Below are 20980 nucleotides of genomic sequence, written 5' to 3'. Positions count from 1 at the left end.
TGCAGCAGACCTGGTGAGAGGGTGAGTGAGGGGACCAGGGAAAGGGAAGCAGGAGGACAATGTGGAGGTGCTCTAGCACTGGGCCTTCCTGTCTAGGAGTTGGGCTGAAGCTCCCTTCTGCGGGGTATCTGCATGACGAGGTACAACAATGACCAGCTGCCCGCAGGCTGCAAAAGCAGGAGGGGCCATGGTCAGGGACCAAGGGTAGGTCAGGATCTTTGCCTTTCATCATTCCAGAAAAGCAACGGGAAAGAGAGACTGACAAGACCAGAGACATCAGGCAAATGAACCTTCAGAAGCATCTTGGGGAACTTCTGCTGCACTGGGCACAAAATGACCCAGGAGATGACCTGCAGAGGCGTGGTCATCACGGGGGTAGAGCTGGGAGACACAGCTACTTGGCCTTCAAGGGGCCAGGGAATGTGTGGAGCCACCGACTTTAGGAACATGCTGCTTTTGGGCCTCCTGAGCAAGAAAATGAAAACCAGGTATGGAAAAAAAAACAAGGGGCCTGGGAACTGGGTTAACCACCCAAGAGGAAGTGGTAGTGGGGTGAGGGCAGCTTCAATTGTCTACGGCCTAGAGGTCTCAAACTTAGGGTGCTATAATTTGTATCTTGAATGTCCCTCAAAGGCCCATGAAGGTTTGGTCCTCAGCCTGGCACTTTTCGGAGATGGTGGAACCTTTAGGAGGTGGGGCCTCGTATAAGTACATTAGGTCACTGGAGACGTGCCCTCGAAGGGGATTTTGGGATCCTGGCCCTTCCTGTCTGTTTTTCACTTCCTGGCCACCACAGGTGAACCACTTCCTGCTATGTGCTCCCCCTGTAATGTGCTGCCTCACCACAGACCCAAAGCAACAGTGCTAACTGCTCCTGGACTGAAACCTCCGAAACACTGAGCCAAATAAACCTTTCCTCCCCTTAAGTTGATGATTTCAGATATTTTATTATAGCCATGGAAAGCTGACCAACAGCAAAGGTAAAGAGATAGATGGAACCAAGAGAAATAAAGGCGAAGGTCTGCAGGAAATTAGAGAAGAGTGGCCCCATGATCACTCCAAAAAGTCTAAAGAATCTGAGGAATCAGCAGAGCCTGGCCCTGTTCCAAAGCACAAGCATCCCAAGAATCCACAAAGCCACCCCATACAGCGTCATGCTGGGTCAGCAGAGAGACATTTCTATGACAGCCCACTTGGTGACAGTGTCCTCATTAGTCCTTTTTCTCCTTGATGTTTCCTCTTCTATTTCATTACAGCAACAAAAAAGAGAAAAGCCACTAGTCTACTTAGGACAATAGAATTTGAGGTCGTTGTCACAGATGCAAGAGGTATGTTATCCTACAGCTGTGTGGAATGGACAGGTCTGGGCCCAACTATATCTAGATGTGCGTGTGTGCTTGTGTGCGTGTGTGCGTGTGTGTGTGTGTGTGTGTGCGTGTGTGTGTGTGTGTGTGTGTGTGTGTATGGGTGGGTGTGTGAGTGTGTGTGTGTTTAAAGACCCTCAAGTTTTGTACAGGGAGGCTGCGTCTTGGAGGCCAGGCAAGCGTGGGATGGGATCTTATTGGGGCCCAGAGGGATTTGTTCTATTATTCTCTCTCTTTCTCTTTTCTTTTTTTACAGTGCTGGGGATAGAACCCAGGGCCTTGTGCATGCTAGGCAAGTGCTCTACCACTGAGTTTCACCCTCAGCCCCTATCACTGTCTTTCATTTTAAACTTTTAAAACACAATAGTAGATTTGCCTGTTTTATGTAGATTTTTCTCCATGCTCTGCCCAGAACCATATATATCCTCCTAAGCTAGCACACCCAAATGGGGTTTTCTGCTATCAGGCCCTCTTCTGCACGTAGTGAGTTCTATCTCTTCTCACTTAAATAAATCATGCTCCATTTTCTTAAAAAGAAAAGAAACAAAGCAAAACAAAACAAACAAAACCCCACAGGAGTAGAGACTTTATAGTGAACCTCCCTATGCCCAGTTTCAACATGTGTTGCCATTTCACTGATTTTGTTTCACTTACCTCTTCTGCTCCCCGTTTTTTTGGGGGGGCATTTAAAATTAATTTCTAAATATTTCAGATACAAACACTTAAGTGTTTTAAATGCAGAACTATCATAATATTATACCAATGTGATTAACAAAATCTACTCAAAATCACTTAGTTCCCAGTCCATATTCAATTTCCCCCTAATAATCTAAAAAAGTCTCCTTTTAAAATTTAACTTGCTTTTTCAGGATTCAGAAAAGATCCTTCCATTGCATTTGTTAAAACTTCTAGCAAGTTCCTGAAATTCTGTGATAGATACCTCTCTTCATCTCCCCTAGAAGGGTTTTAGGACTTCAATAGGCTCAGTGTCCCAACAGGAAACATTCTACTCTCTTTTGTGTCTAAGTCCAAGACACCAAATCTTACCTCCCTGAAGGGAGAGCAGAGTGATGGCCTGGTGAGCAGGGAGCCTGCTTCCAGGATTAATAGAAAACACCTCTACTGTCTTTGCAGCTCAGGTAGAGAGCAGGTAGAAGGAAAGTGACAAAGAAAACCTAACTTTACTCAGAATCACAGAAGGTTTTCAGCCACCCAACTTGGTTACCAACCCCAACACAGCCTAACCTACACAGAGAAGGGTCAGCAAAAGCCACTGTGGTGGTATGTGTTGGCTTCCAGCTTGAAGCTGGTGATAATCATCTAGGTTAGAGGAAGGCAAGCCCTAAGATTGTCCTGGGGACTCAGCTACAGGAAGCAGAGAGAGATAACGTAGGATTCTGACATTAAAACCTTTCTAAAGGAGACCGCCTGCCAGTTCACACATCTGATCGATGCACAAGAAGATGGTGTCAGCAAGAGCTCTTTTTATAATAAGAGACCTGAAAGCATCTTACTAAGCAACAAGTGGGACATCTGTGGTGGCAGCTGTCTTGGTACTTAGTAATATCTCCTGAGCAAGGGCAGATTTGGAATTGCCTGTCATTATTAGGCAAGCATAATGCTGCAACATATGCTATACCAATAAATTACATGAATTAATAATTATCATATAGCACATGATATAATAAAACCTTAATTGCTCGTAGAATCCAGCTTCCAAAGGACAAAAAGAGGAGTTTGGATGGAGATTGGACAATGGATACTCCAACATACTTAGATAGAAGGAAGAAGTACTAACATTCTACAGGGCAGCAATAGGCTATGGAGGACTATGGATCCTTAGCATGTTATATATTTTATGAAGAACTAGAATAGATTAACTCCAACACTGCAAACACAAAGTAATGCTAAGGAAGTGGAAATGTTAATTGCCCTGACTTGATCACTATATATTTTATACAAATATCAAAATAATCACATTGTTCCCATAAGTATGCAAAATTATTTACATGTTAATAAAAAGGTTAAAGACATTTAAGGAGATAGAGATGTTAATTATTCTGAATTGATCATTACGCACTGTAGGCACATATTCAATTATTACTTGGTACCCGATGCATTTGTACAATTGAAATAATGACTTAAAAATAAGTAAAAATAATTACAAATTTTTTAAAAACACCACTCAAATGAGTTCTCAAATTCATTCAGATATTACTATTACAAGGAAACCAGAATGAAAGTTTTACCCAAGATGGTAATGGTAATGCTTCAATATTCAGCCAAGATGTTCAGCAGTGCAAGGTACTTGGGGAGGGAAAGTGGGACCATTGGTCCCCAGTGCACAGCCATCCTGCATGGCTATGAGGTTTAGATCTCTAGCCTCAGCTTCCTGATCTCAGGGTCAGACAGTGTGACAGGTACCTGCAGCCTCTGGGTTCGGGTAGGAACTTTTATCCTCATTCTCATTGGGTTGGAGGTCGTCCATGTTGATCTAGGCAGTAGAGGAGATAAGGAAGAAGAATTAAGTCAGATAAGTGCCACAGTTTTCAGGGCTCAAAATAGACTTGAAATTGCATTATATTAAGTGACTGAGCTCAAATATATATCCTTGTCAGTGTGGACACCCTCTTGAGGACATCGGCAGAAGGCTGGGTTCAACCCACCATGCCTTCTCATCATCTACTGAGCCCTCCTGTTCCAGCCCCATGGCTTCTCTGTTTCTTCTGGATAGCTTCCTTCTTTCTCCATTTCTTGGGTGACTGGCCTTCCTTCCTCAATGACAGCCCCCACAGCTCCTGGAAGGAGGCAGCTACTCACCTTGGTGGTTGGGGGAGACTCTCCATCAGCAGTAATGGATTTCAGCTCAATTTTCTCCTCCTTGGTTTCCTCCACTGCTGGCTTCTCCACCACCTCTTGTTTCTTCTCTGGGCTGGCAGTCCTGGCCGGTCAGCAGGAAGGAAAAAAAAACAACAACAGAAATAAATGTTTACTGGAGTGATAGGAGGCAGTGTAGACAGGAACTACCTTGTGTTCGGTAGGGTCATCGGGCGCAGAACCTCTGGATCTACATTCATTGATCTTTTCCCAGGGTTTGCTGCAAGCATGGCTTAATCCCAAGTGCCACTGGACTGAGCCATCTCTGGCTCTGTCTGGCATTTTGGTGGTGTCTTGTGGCTACTCAGTGGCTTCAGTCCCTAAATCAGGGACTGTTCTGAGTCTTGTTTAGGATTGGTTCTGGGAGGAACTCTACTTGATATTGATACCCAGCAGAGGCATGGCCAAGGACAGTCCTATCTAGATAGCAATGGAGCACAATGCGGGACCCAACACTGGGTCTTTTGCCTTCCCAACACTGCACATGATACAAAATAGCGAGGAAGCACTGCTCCTTAAGCTGGAGCTATTTCCCCTCTGAAGGCTGCCTTCCACCCCTCTCCTCCCATGGCTTCAAATCTCAAAAGTAACCCCCCGACTTTCTAGACAGGTAAGGAAAGGCAGCACCTTTGTAGAGACTATCATTCATGATGGTCCTTGTTTCTGAGCAATGCCTAGGCATTAAGGGAGAGGACCAACTTACAGTAGGAAGCCCCGGACCCAGTCCCTTCCAGGAGGATGGTGCCTAGCGGTTGGTGTCATGCCCCTCTCCCACCGGTGAGAATGGCATTCCTGAACTGGGCTGGGTGAGCTTGGAGGGTTACCTGGCCAGCTTCTTTCTTTCTTTCTCTTCTTCCTCTTCCTTTTGGGCAGAGGTGAGACTCTCGGCATCAGCCAGGTTGTCCACAGCAATGGCCAAGAATACATTCAGTAGGATATCTGTTTGTGTCCATTCTTAAAGAAAATGACCTTGGCCTTGGGGTGTTTGATGGGCATAGGGAGCAGGGAGGGTGCAGGACATGCAGAAGTAGAGTTCCCCAGCAGAGGCTCACTTCGAGGGGTTCAGAGTGCAACAGTGTCTCTTCATCTCTTCCTTCCCCATGACCCTGCTCACTATCAGGGGTTCTCTAGGTGGCTGAGATCAGGATAGCTTGCAGGCTGGAGTGGGGCTGGGAGTGAGGCAGCAGGCCCTGCCTTGCTCTTTAATTGCTGGGTTTCATTATTGGTTTCCCCACTGAGATGACTGGCTGTAATTGACATTATAAGCAGTATTGTCTCTAGCGGAATGCAGAATGCTCTTAAGAGCAGTTCATTATAACTGGGAGCTGAGGAGGTGGCCTGTACCTCTGCCAACTCTTAATGTGAGCCTGTACATACAAAGACCCTTGGAGGGTTTGGCTGGAGCTGGCCAAAAGCTTGGGAATTCCTAATTGAAGCAGTCATTTGTCTGTTTCTCCCCACCCTGCCTCCCCACTTCTTACCAACACAAACACTGTGGATCAGAAAACTGCAAAAGAGATACAGCTTAAAGGATCTTAAAGTTAGTTAAATTGACCTTCACCCCTGAGCACCCAGAAACTCACACCATTTCTAGGACAGGGAAACTGAAGCCCAAGCAGGTGAAGGGCTTGTCCAAGGAGGTTACTGAACCCCTCACCCTTGGGCCCTGGAACACGGTAGGGGCTTTGCATGCATCATCCTGTTCAAACTCACAATGACCCCTTAAGTAGCAATTACTATTATTCTATTATAGGTGGAGTATCCCTTATTTGAAATGCTTGGGACTTCAAATTTTTAAGATTTTATAATATTCACATATAAATAATGAACTTTTTTGGTAATGGGATCCAAGTCAAAACATGAAATGCATTATTCACATATACCTTGTACATACACCTGATGGCAATTTTATATAGTATATTAAATAATTTTGTGCATGAGATTTATGATGTGGGGTTCCCCACTTATGGTGACATGTTGATCAGAAAGTTTTGGATTTTGGATTTTTGGCTTCTGGGTGTTCAACATATAGAGCATTTGCAGATACCAAGGTACAGAGCCTTTAATTTGCTGGAGGTCTTGAGCTGGTACAATGTGAAGCATTGTCTGTAGTTTTAGTGTTTGTGTCTTCTGCATTAGCTGAAGCTGGGGTTTGACCCCTGAGACTCGGGCCAAAGCTGTTTCTATTTACCACCCAGGTTCTGGACACAACTCCCATGGGGTTCCAACCAGGAGAAGAAAAGAAGGACCTGGGTTTGAGATCCTGGGACATGCTCTTAGCTGGGACCAGGAAGGATCTGTTGGGTCTGCCTGTGACTAAAGTCCTGGAGAACAGGTTCAGAGAGAGGAGTGCTGACCAAAAGCAGGGAGGAGAGATGAAGGTCACTTCAAGGATGATGGCTGGTCCTCCTTCACTAAGCAGGTGTGACAGCCCCAGGGCTGTCAGGGGCCCCATCCCTAGGGTCCTTAGTATCCTAAGTCTGTGTGAGTGGCTGCACTGGCCACAAGGCCCAGGGGGCGCCATCCATCTAGCTTACAATCAGGACGTGCCTCCTGGAGTTGAGTGACGCTGCAGCCTGAACAGATTCAGGAACATCAGGGTACATTCTCTCCTACGCCAAAGCTGTGGGCTTCCACCCAGACCCGCCTCCATGCTAAAATGATTCTAGGCTGGGCCATGTTTTCTTCCCAGGGCAGCCTTCCCTAGCTCTCCCGGGGTCCCTGTGGCTGTTCAGCCAGAGCCAGGGCCTGCAGATGACACCCAGGTGGCATTGTGCTGCAGGCTGAGGGTGGGGGCAGCAGGGGTTGGGGGCAGCAACAAAGGATACAATTTCCACAGATGAAGAGGATGATGAAGTAAATACAGACTAACATCCCTGGAAAAGAGGGGCCGCCATAAGCCATGATCCCATCATACATCACCGAATTCCAGTCCTCCCCGGTCAGGATCTGAATGACACATTCCCACCAATAAGGGACACAGCGTTAGACCAACAGCAAACCCCAAAACTCCCCTGCCCTGCCCCAGTATGCGAACACAAATCTCTTTTCCATTTTTATCTCTTCTTCTAACCCCCAATTCTCCTCCCCAGGGTTACTAGGCTATTGACCTGAGCAAGTTTGACTCTATCCTTAGATAAGATGCATGGCCACTGGCAAATATTACTTGGGGAGGGACTGAAAAGGCGTCGTGGTCAAAATCTCTCCTACTATTTATATCCAGTGCATGAGATGATCACCGTTAGCCCTTTCTCTGGGGAGGGGGTCAGTGCCCCTTTACTGTGTTCATGGTGCCGGTGTCGTGCTACAGCCAATTGTCCCAAACATCAGACAATGGGCATCATCCTTAGATCCTGGCAACCCGCACATATTATTTATTTTTCTCTAGGAGTCAATCTACTCTTAGACTTAAATAGTGCTACTTTAGCCCTGCTGTAAGCTGAAATAGCTATGAAATCACAACTCTCTGATTTACTTAGGTCTTTTCCCAAGGGCAAGCAAAAACAGAACCCCATCACTCTCCATTCCCCAAAATGAGCAGACTATTTTTCTTTTTTCTGTTTGGGCTTTCATGTAGATTTAATTTGACTAAAGGGTTATATGGCTAGGGGAGCATTTTTAAACGACTAGATTTTTTCTTCCAATGGTTTGCCCACCAGAGGAATTCCAATGGAGTTGGATGAGGGGAAACTACAAAAAGAGCTGGATACACCAGGGACCCTCAGGCCTGATCTAGGCTGGCCTTGTTCCCATTAAAGGGTGACACTTTCCACCACCTTTTTCAAGGCTCCTTCTTCCTCCCCACCCACCTCCTCCACCACCAAACCACCCTCAGAATCCCAGCAGAGAAGAGTCCATACCTGAAACACAGTGAGGAGGGACTGGGGGAAGTTATCAAATGTGCTCCTCCGAGTCTGCATCTCATCAAAGTTGAACTTTCCTCCAAAGAGCTGCATCCCCAGGAGGGAGAAGATGATGATAAAGAGGAAGAGAAGCAGAAGCAGGGAGGCGATGGACCGCACAGAGTTCAGTAAGGACGCCACCAGGTTGCTTAAGGAGTTCCAGTACCTGAGGACCAGATGAGGGAGGTCAGCCTGTTTTCCCTCTGCCTTCCTTCCCATCAATCCTCATCTACGTGCCCACTGAAAGTTCTCAGATGAGTCTCCACCACCTGCTCTTTTTCCCTTTCCTGGGGCAGGGGTGGTGGTGGTGGTGTGAACTGGACTCACAATCAGAGTGCAGAGCTAGTAAGTTCCGGTTCCAACAACAGTAATGTGTAATGATGAAGAGATGGGGTGCTGGGGTCAGAAGCCTGAGTTCCCACCCAGCAGGGCCAGCTGCTGGCTGCATGTCCCTTTGGATAAGTTACTTAGTTTCCCTATTTTCTGCCTCCCCATCTGAAAAAATGGAGATAACAGTAGCATGTACTTCAACAGATAACTGGGATTTGCATGAGATAATTCCCCTTACCCCCAAAGGTCCATAGTATAGTGCCTGGCATGCAGTTGATAAAAGTTATCAACTTAATTATTGTTATTATCACTGTTCACTGTTAGTCTTTAGGTATGGATTAAGAAGTATGAATTAAACTATCTGTGAGTAAGAGAGGGTACAAGGGGGCTGGGGTTGTGGCTCAGTGTACACTTGCCTAGTACACGTGAGGCACTGGGTTCAATCCCCAGCACCACGTAAAAATAAAATAAAGGTATTATGTCCATCTAATTAATATATATATATATATATATATATATATATATATATATATAGAGAGAGAGAGAGAGAGAGAGAGAGAGAGAGAGAGAACAAGGTCTAGCATAGTTTCCCACATTTACCCTGTCCTAAGGATTGGTTTTTATAAAGCCATTCTTTTGGAAATTCTAATTCAGTAGCTGTAGTTGGGGGCTCAGATATCTGTATTTTTAAAAAGCATCCACAAGACACTGACAGCAGATAAGTTTGGGGAAACACTTATCATAACATTCCCATCATACCCACTGGGGACAGCTCAGAGCAGATGTCCTCTGTGAGCAAGGCTGAGAGCTCTTCCCTGAGCAGAGGGGGGTGGTAGGTGGGATACTTGGAGAAGTCCCACTCCTTACGGTCACTGAGCCCCTCCACTATTTGTACAGAGGCCCCTCATGGCCCAAGGGAACCCCATTCTCTTGGAAAAGTGAGTGGAGGGAACCTACCAATGGCTTCTGGATGTGGCTTGGGCACTTGTGCAATGGTTCGTTCAGGATCAGGAAATAGAATAGAGACACAGCTCCAAATGGAGCTGTGCCTTTCCCCACAGCTCTGCCTCTGTCCTGCCTGCCTTCCAGAACACTATTCTGATTCCCTCCTCTTAAGAGATTCCCACTCATCATCAACCCCTTCAGGGAACTGCCTTTGCTACTTCAGCACATGACGTGTGAACTAACCTGTGGCTGCCCCCCAGCTGCACCACAGCCCTGGCATTTCTCTCCAGAGAATGGTTCCATATTAAGGGAAAGAAGCAGATGGGCCAACAGTTTGGATGTAAACATGAACTTCCTCCCAACCTGGGTCTTTAATGTTGCTCTCTCCTTTGCAAAATCAGCCTGTCCCCACCTTTCTTTTGCCTGCCAGTCACAGTGGCCAAATTCAGGATTGGTTTGAAGACAGACCCACAGGATTTGCTGATGGAATGTGAGAGAGACATGAAGACTGACCCCTCCAGCTCTCATGTATGCAGAGCATTCACATGCATTTATTGCATCTGTATTTATATCTGTTCTATTAATGCTCTTACAAGTTTTTTATTTTTGGCAGTCTTAACTCACCAAAATAGACTCTTAGTTATTTTTTGAGTTATTTTTGTTTATTTGCTTGCTTGCTTGCTTGCTTGTTTGTTTCTCCTCCATGTCCTACATCTTTGGGGAACTTTAGATAAGTTCTGCCCAACTCAGTATATGGATTCAGCTTGACATGACCACAGCCATCTTGAGTCATAACTACCATGATTCCCCAGAGCAGCCCTAGTCGGTTTTTCCTGCATAGCTTTCTAGCAAACTATCAATAGACAAAACCATCAGTCATATGTGGGGCTATACAAGACCCTGATTTCAGGGATATACCTGACACTTCCATGTTATCTTGAGATAAGCCAGGTACATTTCAGGCAGGATAAAGCCACCTTTGTCCTAACCCATAAATACACCCCTCTTTCTGACCCAAATTGCAGGGGTCCTACTGGTCTTGCTGCCACTCAGGACTGTAAATCCCCCAATAAACTGCACTCTGTGCAGACCTAGATCTATTTGCTGCTCTGTCTTGGGTCTCATATTTCAAGGCTGGATTGCTCTGAAACACCCAACAAAATTGATAGGTTGCTGGGATGTTGTGGTGATCTGCTTAAAGCAAGACGTAATGGAATCTCTTTAGGGGTAGAATACCCTCCCCACTTATATTTACAGTTATTTTCCAAACCTACCTGGAGAGAAAAACCCACTGAGTGCTTTATCATTTCCTAAATGCTGATTCTCAAGTCTCACCTAGAACCATGGAATCATACTCTCTGGTGCTGAGGCTTGGTCTGCACAGAGTGCAATTTACTGAGGGACTTGCAGATGGAAGTATGATCCTGGGTGGCAGCAAGACCAGCATGCTTGTTATGCAAGTTGGTCTAGTACTTGTCAATAAACTGGTATTGGGAACCAGTAACTTCAGAGCATATTGATAATGAAAATTTCCAGCTGAACAGAGGGGTGGGTATCTGCATGTGGATTGAGGTCATAGATCCCCGAGAGGTCCTCTGTGTGCTCAACTGCCATGGAATATTCTAGAAAAGTCTCAATATCCATGGAAGACTGGAGCCTTAATTACCATGAGGTACACAGACACATGGGAAATAATTCACTCTAGTCTTGTTCAGCTACATCTGACATCCATGAGACCCCTAGAGGGAGCCAGAAGAGAAGGCCCCTGTCTTTGGAGAGAAAGTCACCATATATGGGTTTAAGCTTCAAAGAAAAGACCAGACTAGGAGGCAGAGAGGAAGGTGGGGTGGGAGGAACATTTCCTGACCTGAGGCCCCTTGGAGTGCCCGGGGCTCCAGGGAAGAGGAGGCTGAAGCAAACTGAGTCATCAGGAGAGAAACCCCGTCAGGAGTGCCTGGGCATGAGAATGGCCACTGGTGAGTACCCTGGGGGACTGGCAGCGGAGTTGGCATTAAGAGTGGTCATGGTCAAGAATGGCAGACCATGGGGCTGGGATTGTGGCTTAGCGGTAGAGCGCTCGCCTAGCATGGGCAGGACCCAGGTTCGATTCTCAGCACTACATAAAAATAAAAGGCATTGTGTTGCGTCCATCTACAAAAAAATAAGATTCTCTCTCTCTCTCTCAAAAAAAAAAAAAAAAAAAGAATGGCAGACCATGAAGCAAACACTGGTTTAAACTGTTTAAAAGGTTCAAAGAGAAACCTTTCCTGTACTACCCCACAACCCTCCCGCCTTCCTCACCCCAAGGACTACCCTAGAAAAGTCTGGGCTTCACATGGATGGAGGTGCATAACACCACTGTGGTATGCCCAAAGTCCTACTTCACCCCGCAGAACATGAGAACCGGAAGGCAGTCTATTATGCCTCTCTCTCAGCCCATGTCGGCAAACTCTATCTTCAAAGCAGATCCAGATTTGGCCAGCTCCCATCACCCCTATCACCTTGTCCAGGCTGCCAGCCTCCTTCATTGATTTGTGGGTTAGCCTCTTACCTGGTGGGCCTGCCTCAACCCCAGCTGCCTGTAGCAATTTTCCATACCACAGCAGCATCGCAGCACGCTCTCGCAGCATGCTGCCACATCAAGCCTCGACCACACTTTGGTCCTCTAGCTACTTCTTTTGCTCCTTGGCATAAAAGCCCCTGAGTTCTCATGAAGTCCCACAGACCTGCGAATTCTGGCTCCCACTGCCTCAGCAACCTGCTATGCTCTTCCTCCCTTGGTAACTCCAGTCACACCAGCATCCTCTGTTCCCACAAATTCCAAACGCCCCACCTTCCTGGTCCTTGCTATTTCTGCTGTCTGCAGGGCTCTTCAGCAACCCTTGGGATCCTGGTGTCCTCTAACCTCCCAGAGCAGCTTTCCCGGACCTCCAAGCTAACACCATATCCTGCTTTAAAAATTATCACTTATCACCACCTGACAGATACTTAATTCTGTATCTAGTGTCTCCTTTCCTTCTCTAGAATGTAAGGTCCAAGGGAAAAGGAATTCATTTGTTTTGTTTATATCCCTAGCTCTTTCATCAGGGCTTGTCCTCATAAAGGTGCTACACTAGTATTCTGTTGAAGGAATGAATGAATGAATGAACTTTACCATAAGTGTGGCACATCTGAATTTACTGAAGGGAAATAAAAGAGGCCCTAGAGTCACAGACACCCCAGCGTGTGTTTGTGTGTGCGTTGTGAGGTGGTAGCAGGGGTGGGTGGTGTGACCTCTCATGTATATACCTAAGTCGAAAATGCAGTGAGCCCAACCATGAGGAATGGCTGTCTATAGCTTCTCACATGTCATTCCTATTCTTTTAGTTTCCCTAAACCCATGGATAGGGAGTTTCTGATATTCCTAACTGTTCCATCCCAAGACCATGTATCAAATTAATATGGATCAGTTTTCCTAAAGAAAACAGGTTGCCATGGTTTTGAGATCCTTGGGTAGCATCCCTGGAAGAGCACTGTGAATGGGAGAATGCCCATCCTGGTGTGAATGTGCCGGCTCTGATTAGGAGATGACTGCACCCGGATACACAGGCACCATCATGCCCACCACATGAGGGACACCTGGGCTCAAAAGATACTGCACTTTGACCAGTCATGTGGGTAAGCCATGATTAAGACAAATGGAAATCATGGCTGCATATGCTGCTTTTCTTCCATGAGCGGTTGCTTCCTTTCAACAGGGCAAGATGGACTTGTGCCCGAAGGCTGGCCTGCCACCTGTACTTTCTGTCCCTTTGGAAAAGAAGGAAAAGAGATAAGCTGGAGCCAATGGCCTGGCATTCTGAGGGGTACCTAGTTTGCTGAAATGTCCATCTCTAAGCATGTAGAAAAGCACTCTCCAGGAGATGGATCAAAGCATTGCCTAAATGCTATTGTGGCAAAGAATACTAACTGGATCCAGAGCTCCATTTTCATTGATATAGATGAGACCTCCAGGTGCTCAGGTGGCAGCTTGGCAGTGGAGAGGGTGAAGAAAGACCATTTAGATGAAATGGCTGGCAGCCTTATGGTCAAACTCTCTCCTCCTTGTTGCCAATCTGACTCTCTGTGGCCATTACTGCCAGGGCCTGAAGATGGGATGATGGCCTCATGTCCCAGAATCACTCTCCTTTTTAGAAAGAGTAGCTGGTGGTAAATGAGTAGGGTTAATGGTGTATTAACAATCAACATAGGCTTTTATCCTAATTGATCAAAAATATGAAATGTACACACTCACACACCAAAAAAGGAAGAGCTCTGGAGAAAAGTGAGAAGAATCAGAAAAAAATACTTGGTGTTTCTGGCCACAGACTTTGTAGGGAACTTGAGGACACCTGAGAATCTCTTTTCAGAACAGGGCACATGCAGGCCCCTGACCGCAGTGGCTCACATGCAGCGGCCAGAGGCCCATGGCCAGCTCGAAGCCTCCGGTCCCCTCCCCAGACACACACTGGCACCACCATCCCTGGCATCAACTCTCCTGTTCTGTTCCCTGGCCACTCTGTGTCACCTTCTCCAGAGTGTGCGTCTTTGCCTACCCTGTTCCCCATCCAACCCAGCTTGCTGTTTTCTCTATAAACTATGGTGCATTTGAGGCTTTTGACCTGCTTAAGTGTTCTGCTACCTAAGTTCTCTCCTTTCCCTTCCTCTCCTCCTCCCCAGCCTTCTTGAAGACTTCTTGCTTGCTGATTATCCATTTATTCATTCCTATGGTTACCTTGTCCCTCCATCTCTCCTGGTTTTAGTTACCACCCTCTATTCAGGGACACTTTGATCCCCATCTGTTTCCCTCTAGGAGTCTGTCTTTGGGTTTGGGGCTCTGTGGAATTCTTCTTCCTCTTCTATAATAGAGTAACCTGACCTTCCTTGAACTGGAACTTTCATCTATCAAACCTTTTACTTTAAAAAGATCAGGGCTGGGCTCTTTACCTTTCTTTATTCTGGTATAACACAAGCCTTGAACTTGCTATAAATAAAAGAACTTCAAAACAATAGTGCCATTGCTTTGGATGCTTTGCAAATGCCCCACATTACTCTCTCTCTCTGTTTCAGAGAGGGTCATGACTAAATTTATACCTGTCCCAACCATTTTCATCTTAAGGGGTAAAAAAAATCCTCTTAGTTTTGGTGTCAAGTGATCTATTATTGGAAATGCATTTATAAAGCAAATTTCATGTGATAAACTTGTGTGGTGCAGGGCTTTGGGAAGGTTCTGGAGTGAGAGCTAGGTAAGAGCCTGGAGAAGCAGGTAGAGTTCAGTCAGTGAGTAGGCTCAGCCTGGCCCTCTCCATTCCCTGGACCAGCTACAGAGATGCAAGAGATGTGTGTCCTTGAATCAGAGATGCAGTGAAGTCGAACTCTGGTCTTTGAAGAAACTGTGGGGTCTGGAGTCATCAGAGTGACATGAGGATGAAGGGGTATATCCTGAGCCAGGAGGAGGAACCACAGAGAATTCTAGACTATCTCGGTCAAGGTCTGGTACAGCCTCAGGCCCAAGGCTTCCTCTACTGGTTCAGTTCCTGCTGGTACTTGCCCCTGCCCACTCCATCCTAGCAAGATTGGGAAGCCCATTTCATGTTTTCCACTTGGCTAATAAGTTCAGAGGGCTTGTCTTCCCTATTTGCATCAGAGGTCTTGGTCACCTTGCAGAAGGAACCTGCATGGGGAACAAACCTGTCCAGGATAGTAAGGCAGTCTGGCCTTGTCTTTAGGATGGCCTTGGGTGGGTGTGCCTCTGGACTGTGCGGCTACTCAGGGTTACCTAGTTGGCCCCTGTGTGGTGCAGGGCTTTGGGAAGGTTCTGGAGTGTGAGCTAGATGTGTCAGGCTTAGGAAGGGAGCACATTCTTCCTCACCGGTATTCCCTTAATCCCTAGCAAGTAACAGTTACTGTCCCAGAGAATAACTACCCTTCCTGTGTTAGTTAGCATGCAGGCTCTTGAGTTTGAGTTGCCATCTTCATAGACCCTTGCCTGGGAACTGGGCAAATGTCAGATTTTTTTAAAAAAAAAATAAAGGCCCTTAATGAGCTCAGAGGCTCCATGGGTCCTTGAGGAGAGTGAGGGCAAGAAGGTGATGGGGTCAGCTGGGGAGACACGGGGGTGGGACTGGTGTTCACTTCCAGACTCTGGCAGGGACTTGGGGGATCTTTAGAGCCTGGAGGATTTGTGAATGGCTTGGCTCCATTGGTGCCCATGATTCCTGTGTGATTGTGGCTGTGCTGAGTCAGCCTAATCTCAGATTTCCGGGCCTGGAGGGCATTGCAGGGCCTGGAGGGTACTGCAGGGGAGGAGAAATAGAGAGTGATTGAAGGTTTAAGGGGAAGGAAATCAGCCAGTGCTACAGGAATCTTGGTGCATTTAAAAGCCAATTGCATAAAAATGAGATGTAATTAGTAAACTGAACTCACATCTGGATCTAATCTATGGGAAGCCCTTTATCCTCAGCACAGAAAGATAAGGACAGACAAAGAGTAGATGCACTAGATATTGACTCCTGGCAACAGTTAGAGCCCCATAAAGCCCCAAAGCAGGAAAAAGAACCCAATTCATCCTGTGGCTAGAAGGCCGGCTGTTATGGGTAATTTACCCTCAGATGATAAAGATTTTGGCCTTGTGCATGCCACATTGTTCTGAGGTAGAAATCTTGTCTTCCTATTCTTTCTTTTTATGTGATTACTCACTCACAGCACTATGAACATTCAGTAATCAGTTGACTTACAGTCTAGCACAGGGTTCCCAGTCTTTTTTTTTTTCTTCATGAGACATATGGATGGATGATATTCACAGGCATTGTATACTCCTGAAGATGTTCTCAGATCTTAGATTTTGATAAAACCCCCCATATGTAAGCACACTAATGATAATTCATGTTCATAATGATATTCTTGAGACTCCTGCTCCTTTAGGCAACATGGCTAGACTCAGTCCATCCTGGTCTTGCCCATTCATAAAAGCATTTGGGAATGCAAGTCACAGAGAGTGCTGGTGCTACAAGGACAAGCACTCCCATTAATAAATAAAAATATTTTTTTTTTATTTTTAGAGACACCATTCATAAACTTTGGCACTTTAGCTTTCATATTACTATACACATTGCAAGCAATATCAGATTGCTTGCTATACATTGTTCAACTGCTCTGAACATGGCAAGGTGTCATGACACCATGGTAGAGAATCACTGATCTAGATCAGTAGTTCTCAACTCTTGGACCATAAACCTTAAGAGCAGGGAGAATGGCAATGAAATTATAAGAAGGGATCCATGAATCCATAATTACATCTAGCATTATAGTACTCTAGGCTGATTTGAGTACTATAATGCATATTTCAAATGCATACAGATGTGCAAGAATTCATAAAAATCAATTTAATTTAAAAGCTTTGCCGAATTCTTAGTAACTCTTACCATTGTGTGTTCTCTCAGTCAAGAACTATCAAAAGTATGATTGCTGGTTGTTATGTAGGAACTCATAGGGTTAAACACCTGTGCCTGATACCCAAATCAGGGGAAGAAGAGACAAGAGACCCGGCTATATCCCTTCCAGTTATTTTTTTGTTTGTTTGTTTCAGATAAAGCCCTCAGGAGAACTTTATCTGAAATAAGGAACCATTTAAGCCAGCCAAATTGCCCCAAATCACTCTTCTGGGTGATCTTGTTCATTATAATATCATTATGATGCTAAATTCTCCACCCATGATGTGTTCCCACTCACCATTTCCAAACAAAAATGCAATGTATGAGACACCTGATCTCAAAGCCCACATGTGCAGAAATATGTTAGGCCCCACCTGTGATGGTAAGTCTACAATATGAAGAGGCATGTGTCTTCCCAATAAAATCCCCTTGCTGCTTTTGTTTGGGAAGACCCTGTGCTTTGAGAAACATCCCTAGTGTACTCTCTACTTGCTGCAAATTATAAACCTTCCTTTACTCTTTCATCTCATGGTTGTACTTATTGGCTTTGCACTCAGCAAGGGCTAAAAACATTTTGCATTCAGTTACATAATCTTGACACAGTTAGGGAGTACAGGACAGAGAAGACAGAGGAGAGGTAAGGATCAAGGTTTTTGATTGCATATGGAGGGCTACGTTTTAAGGCAAAAGAATGGACAAAGGATAGCAGTGGGAAATTAAGCCATTGGTTCTCAAAGTAAAGTCACTGGACCATCAACATAGGGCTCTCCAGGAGTTGCTGACCAATCTGTTGAGGTGAAGTCTTCAGCAAGCTCCCTAAGGGTTTCCACCAAGTTTGAGAGTCTCAGTTGCTGGTTTAAACTACACTGTTAAAAAATGCATCTTCAACATACAAATTGTAAAGAGACATTGCAAAGTATTCTCAAGGGGGTTTCAAAAGGAGGGGAGAAATACACCTGTTTGATGCCATGACCACAAAGGTGACCCATGTCAAGGCTGTTTAATGAACCATAGTGACCACTCATGGCCCACATTGTGGGAAGTTTCTGGGTGACTGTGGTGATTTTTGCTTACAAGTCTGGGTTGGGGGACAAGGTTCAGAGGAAGCACAGAATTCCCAACACAACCAATATCTTTGTTGTTTCCCAGCAGTCTCCAGAGAGTTTGGAGACTTCAAAAGAGGAAGATGATGGCCTTTGCCCAAATAATTTCCAATTAAATAATGGGATTATCCAGTTTACAATCTTTCTAGAGATCTGAAAATACTACTAATCCTTCTTGTGAAAGGGCTATGAAAAGCTCTCTGATCAAGACAGATTTTGATAGAGAAGAAGAGTGTTACCTTAGAATTATTAGAATGTTACTAGAATGTTAGGTAGAGGGAAGTGAAGGGAGAAGAGGGGAGGTGATGTGGGAATAGGAAAGATAGTAGAATGAAACAGACATTATTACTTTATGTATGTATGTGACTACATAACCAACATGATTCTGCAACATGTACACTCAGAAAAATGAGAAATTATATCCCACCTATGTATGATACATCAAAGTGCATAAATATGTTCTACTGTCATGTATAACTAATTAAAACAAAAAAAAATAAAGACAGATTTTGAAAAATAGTTCCTTGGCCATGTTTTTGCATTAGGAATAGATAAATTGGTGATCCAAATAGATTGAATGCTCAGTCTGTTAAAGATGCTCTAACAGTATCTAGCAGCAAGATTTTTTTTTTCTATAGGAAAACAAACAAACAGAATTTCAAGATGTAGACTTTTGAGTATTATTTAAAAGGCACTGAGGAGAGGGGGTAGAGAGAGAAAAGGGGAGGGAAGGGGAGGGGAGGGGAGGGGAAGGGGGATAGTAGAGAATAGGATAAACAGCAGAATACATCAGTCACTAGAATGGCAATATGTAAATCAATGGAAGTGTAACTGATGTGATACAGCAATCGGTATACGGGGTAAAAATGGGAGTTCATAACCCACTTGAATCAAATTGTGAAATATGATATATTAAGAACTTTGTAATGTTTTGAACGACCAACAATAAAAAATAAATAAATAAAAGGCACTGAAAAGTCCAAGCAAAAATTAGATTTTACCAGATTCCAGGAGCAGCAAGTTGAATCAGCACTGATCTAATAAGAATCCATATGCAAAGAATTCTTGAGGTCCTATCTCAGGACACAAAAAACAAGGTAGTTCAGTGCATCACAGTGGGGTCAGAAGCACAGGCAGTCTGCAAGAGGACCTGCTTTTTACTCCCAGTGTTACCCATGAGCAGTTGTGTGATCTCAGGCAAGTGACTTAACACTCTTAAGTTTCAGTTTCCTCATCTGCAAAGTGGGAATACCAATAATTATAGTACCCTACTCTCATCCTCTTAGACGTGGTTGTCAGGGTTATTGGAGCTACTGGATGTCAACTTTCATATCACCCTTTCTGGTACATAGTGAGCCCTGATGTGCACTAGTGATTATTACTATTGGTTTTTCTACTACTTTTATTATAAACCGGGGATTTTCTTTAATGCCAATATATTCAGGATGGTCAAGAAGAGCTTTTCTGGGGGAAGAGAGGGAAGGAGGTTGTTGTACTAGAATGTTAAATGTGTGGATTTAAATTCTTCATGCCCTTGAAGTCCTTTACCTGATATTAAACCTTCTCAGGGACTTGCTCCTGTTCCCAAGTTCCCATAGCAGCTATTTCCCCCACACACACTTTGTCAGCTTGTTATATCCTGTCTTAGAGTTTCCTTAATCTTTTCATATGCACAGTCTTCACCTCACAACCAGACTATAAATTTATCCTGGGTTCACTTCACACCATCTTTTTTTTTTTAACCTCTCAGAATTCAACACACTGTACTCCTGAGCCCCAAAATGACATTTAAGTCAAGGGACTGTATTTATGATGGTGCGGTGGTCCCCTAAGATAATATCTCTTGTGACATCACAGCCCTTCTAGTCTGTGTGGGTTCTCTCTATGATATGCACACAATGGTGAAACTGAAAAATGCAGTTTCAGAACATACCTCTATCACAAAGTGACAAAGGGCTGTATATACGGTGGATAAATAAGTGAGTGTGGGAATGTGTATGTTACTCTTAGCCCTTTTGTCCTTCTTCCTTCTCCTGATAATAGCAATGAGACTTGTTGAACTAATGATAAAATCTCTGGTTATTGAGTGAGTGCTTCCTGTGCCTGGCACTGAACTCAACATTTAAAGGCCTTGACTTGCTGGAGCTCAGGAACCTGTGCATTTGAATGGTTGCTGAGAGAATTGTGAAGAGAACAGGGAAATTCAGGGATGCTTTGCATGGCCCTGGTGACTCAGTCAAGTTTGGAATACCTTGAGACAGCTCTGATGAGTTTTGTCCTTGAAGTGGAGATACCAGCCTCCATGGCTTTCTTCAACACAATCCAGTTAGTGGCTTTAATGCTCCTATTATCAAAGTTTCCCAGAGCAAAGATTTGTGTTTGCGTGGGTGGGTGGGGGGAATGTCTCAAAAGAGATTCTTAAGGAAAGGGGCTTCTGCCTTGTGGGGGGACAGTTTGAAAGCTTCCTCCTGGTGTTTTTGATATGTCCTTTTAAGTAGACCACAACCCACATTAAGAAAGCATATACATATATCACATACACATCTCAAGGGCTTTTCTGTAACAATGCACATGTTTTGGCCAAGGAGGCCCACTGATGTTTTTCCATTCTATTTCATTCTTTAATTAAAAATGATGGTTGTGACAAGAAAAATGGAATTCTGTCATTTGTAGCAACATGAGTGGAACTGGAGGACATTATGTTAACTGAAGTAAGTCAGGCACAGAAAGGCAAGTACTGCATGATCTTACTGATGTGTGGAAGCCAAAAAAAAAAATGATCTCAAAGGAGCAGAGAATAGAATAGAATAGAATAGTTACCAGAGGCAGGAAAGGGTGTGGGGGCAAAGGGGATAGGAAGAGGATGGTTAGCAGGTAAAGGGGGCAGTTAGGTAGGAAGAATGTTCTGTAGCACAGTAGGATAACTATGGTTGACAACAATTAATTGATGGTTTCAAATAGCTTATAGAGAGGATACTGAATGTCCCCAACACAGAGAAGCAGTAAAT

The 20980-nt window shown here is 44.7% G+C and overlaps 1 protein-coding gene across 1 annotated transcript in view; it reads right to left on the bottom strand.

The window, feature by feature from the left end:
- Positions 1-20980, bottom strand: part of CACNA1C (calcium voltage-gated channel subunit alpha1 C) — a 634974-nt gene that overhangs the window by 97442 nt on the left and 516552 nt on the right. The window contains exons 15-19 of the mRNA XM_081309259.1: positions 8102-8309; positions 7070-7190; positions 5066-5180; positions 4185-4305; positions 3789-3858 (exon numbers count right to left, since the gene is read on the bottom strand). Coding sequence (XP_081165385.1) covers positions 3789-3858; positions 4185-4305; positions 5066-5180; positions 7070-7190; positions 8102-8309 — 635 coding nt within the window. The remainder of the gene's footprint in view (positions 1-3788; positions 3859-4184; positions 4306-5065; positions 5181-7069; positions 7191-8101; positions 8310-20980) is intronic.

Source organism: Spermophilus citellus (genome assembly GCF_964194105.1).
Source record: "Spermophilus citellus genome assembly, chromosome: 10".
Lineage (NCBI taxonomy): Eukaryota > Metazoa > Chordata > Mammalia > Rodentia > Sciuridae > Spermophilus > Spermophilus citellus.
This window is presented reverse-complemented; position numbering and strand designations above follow the sequence as displayed.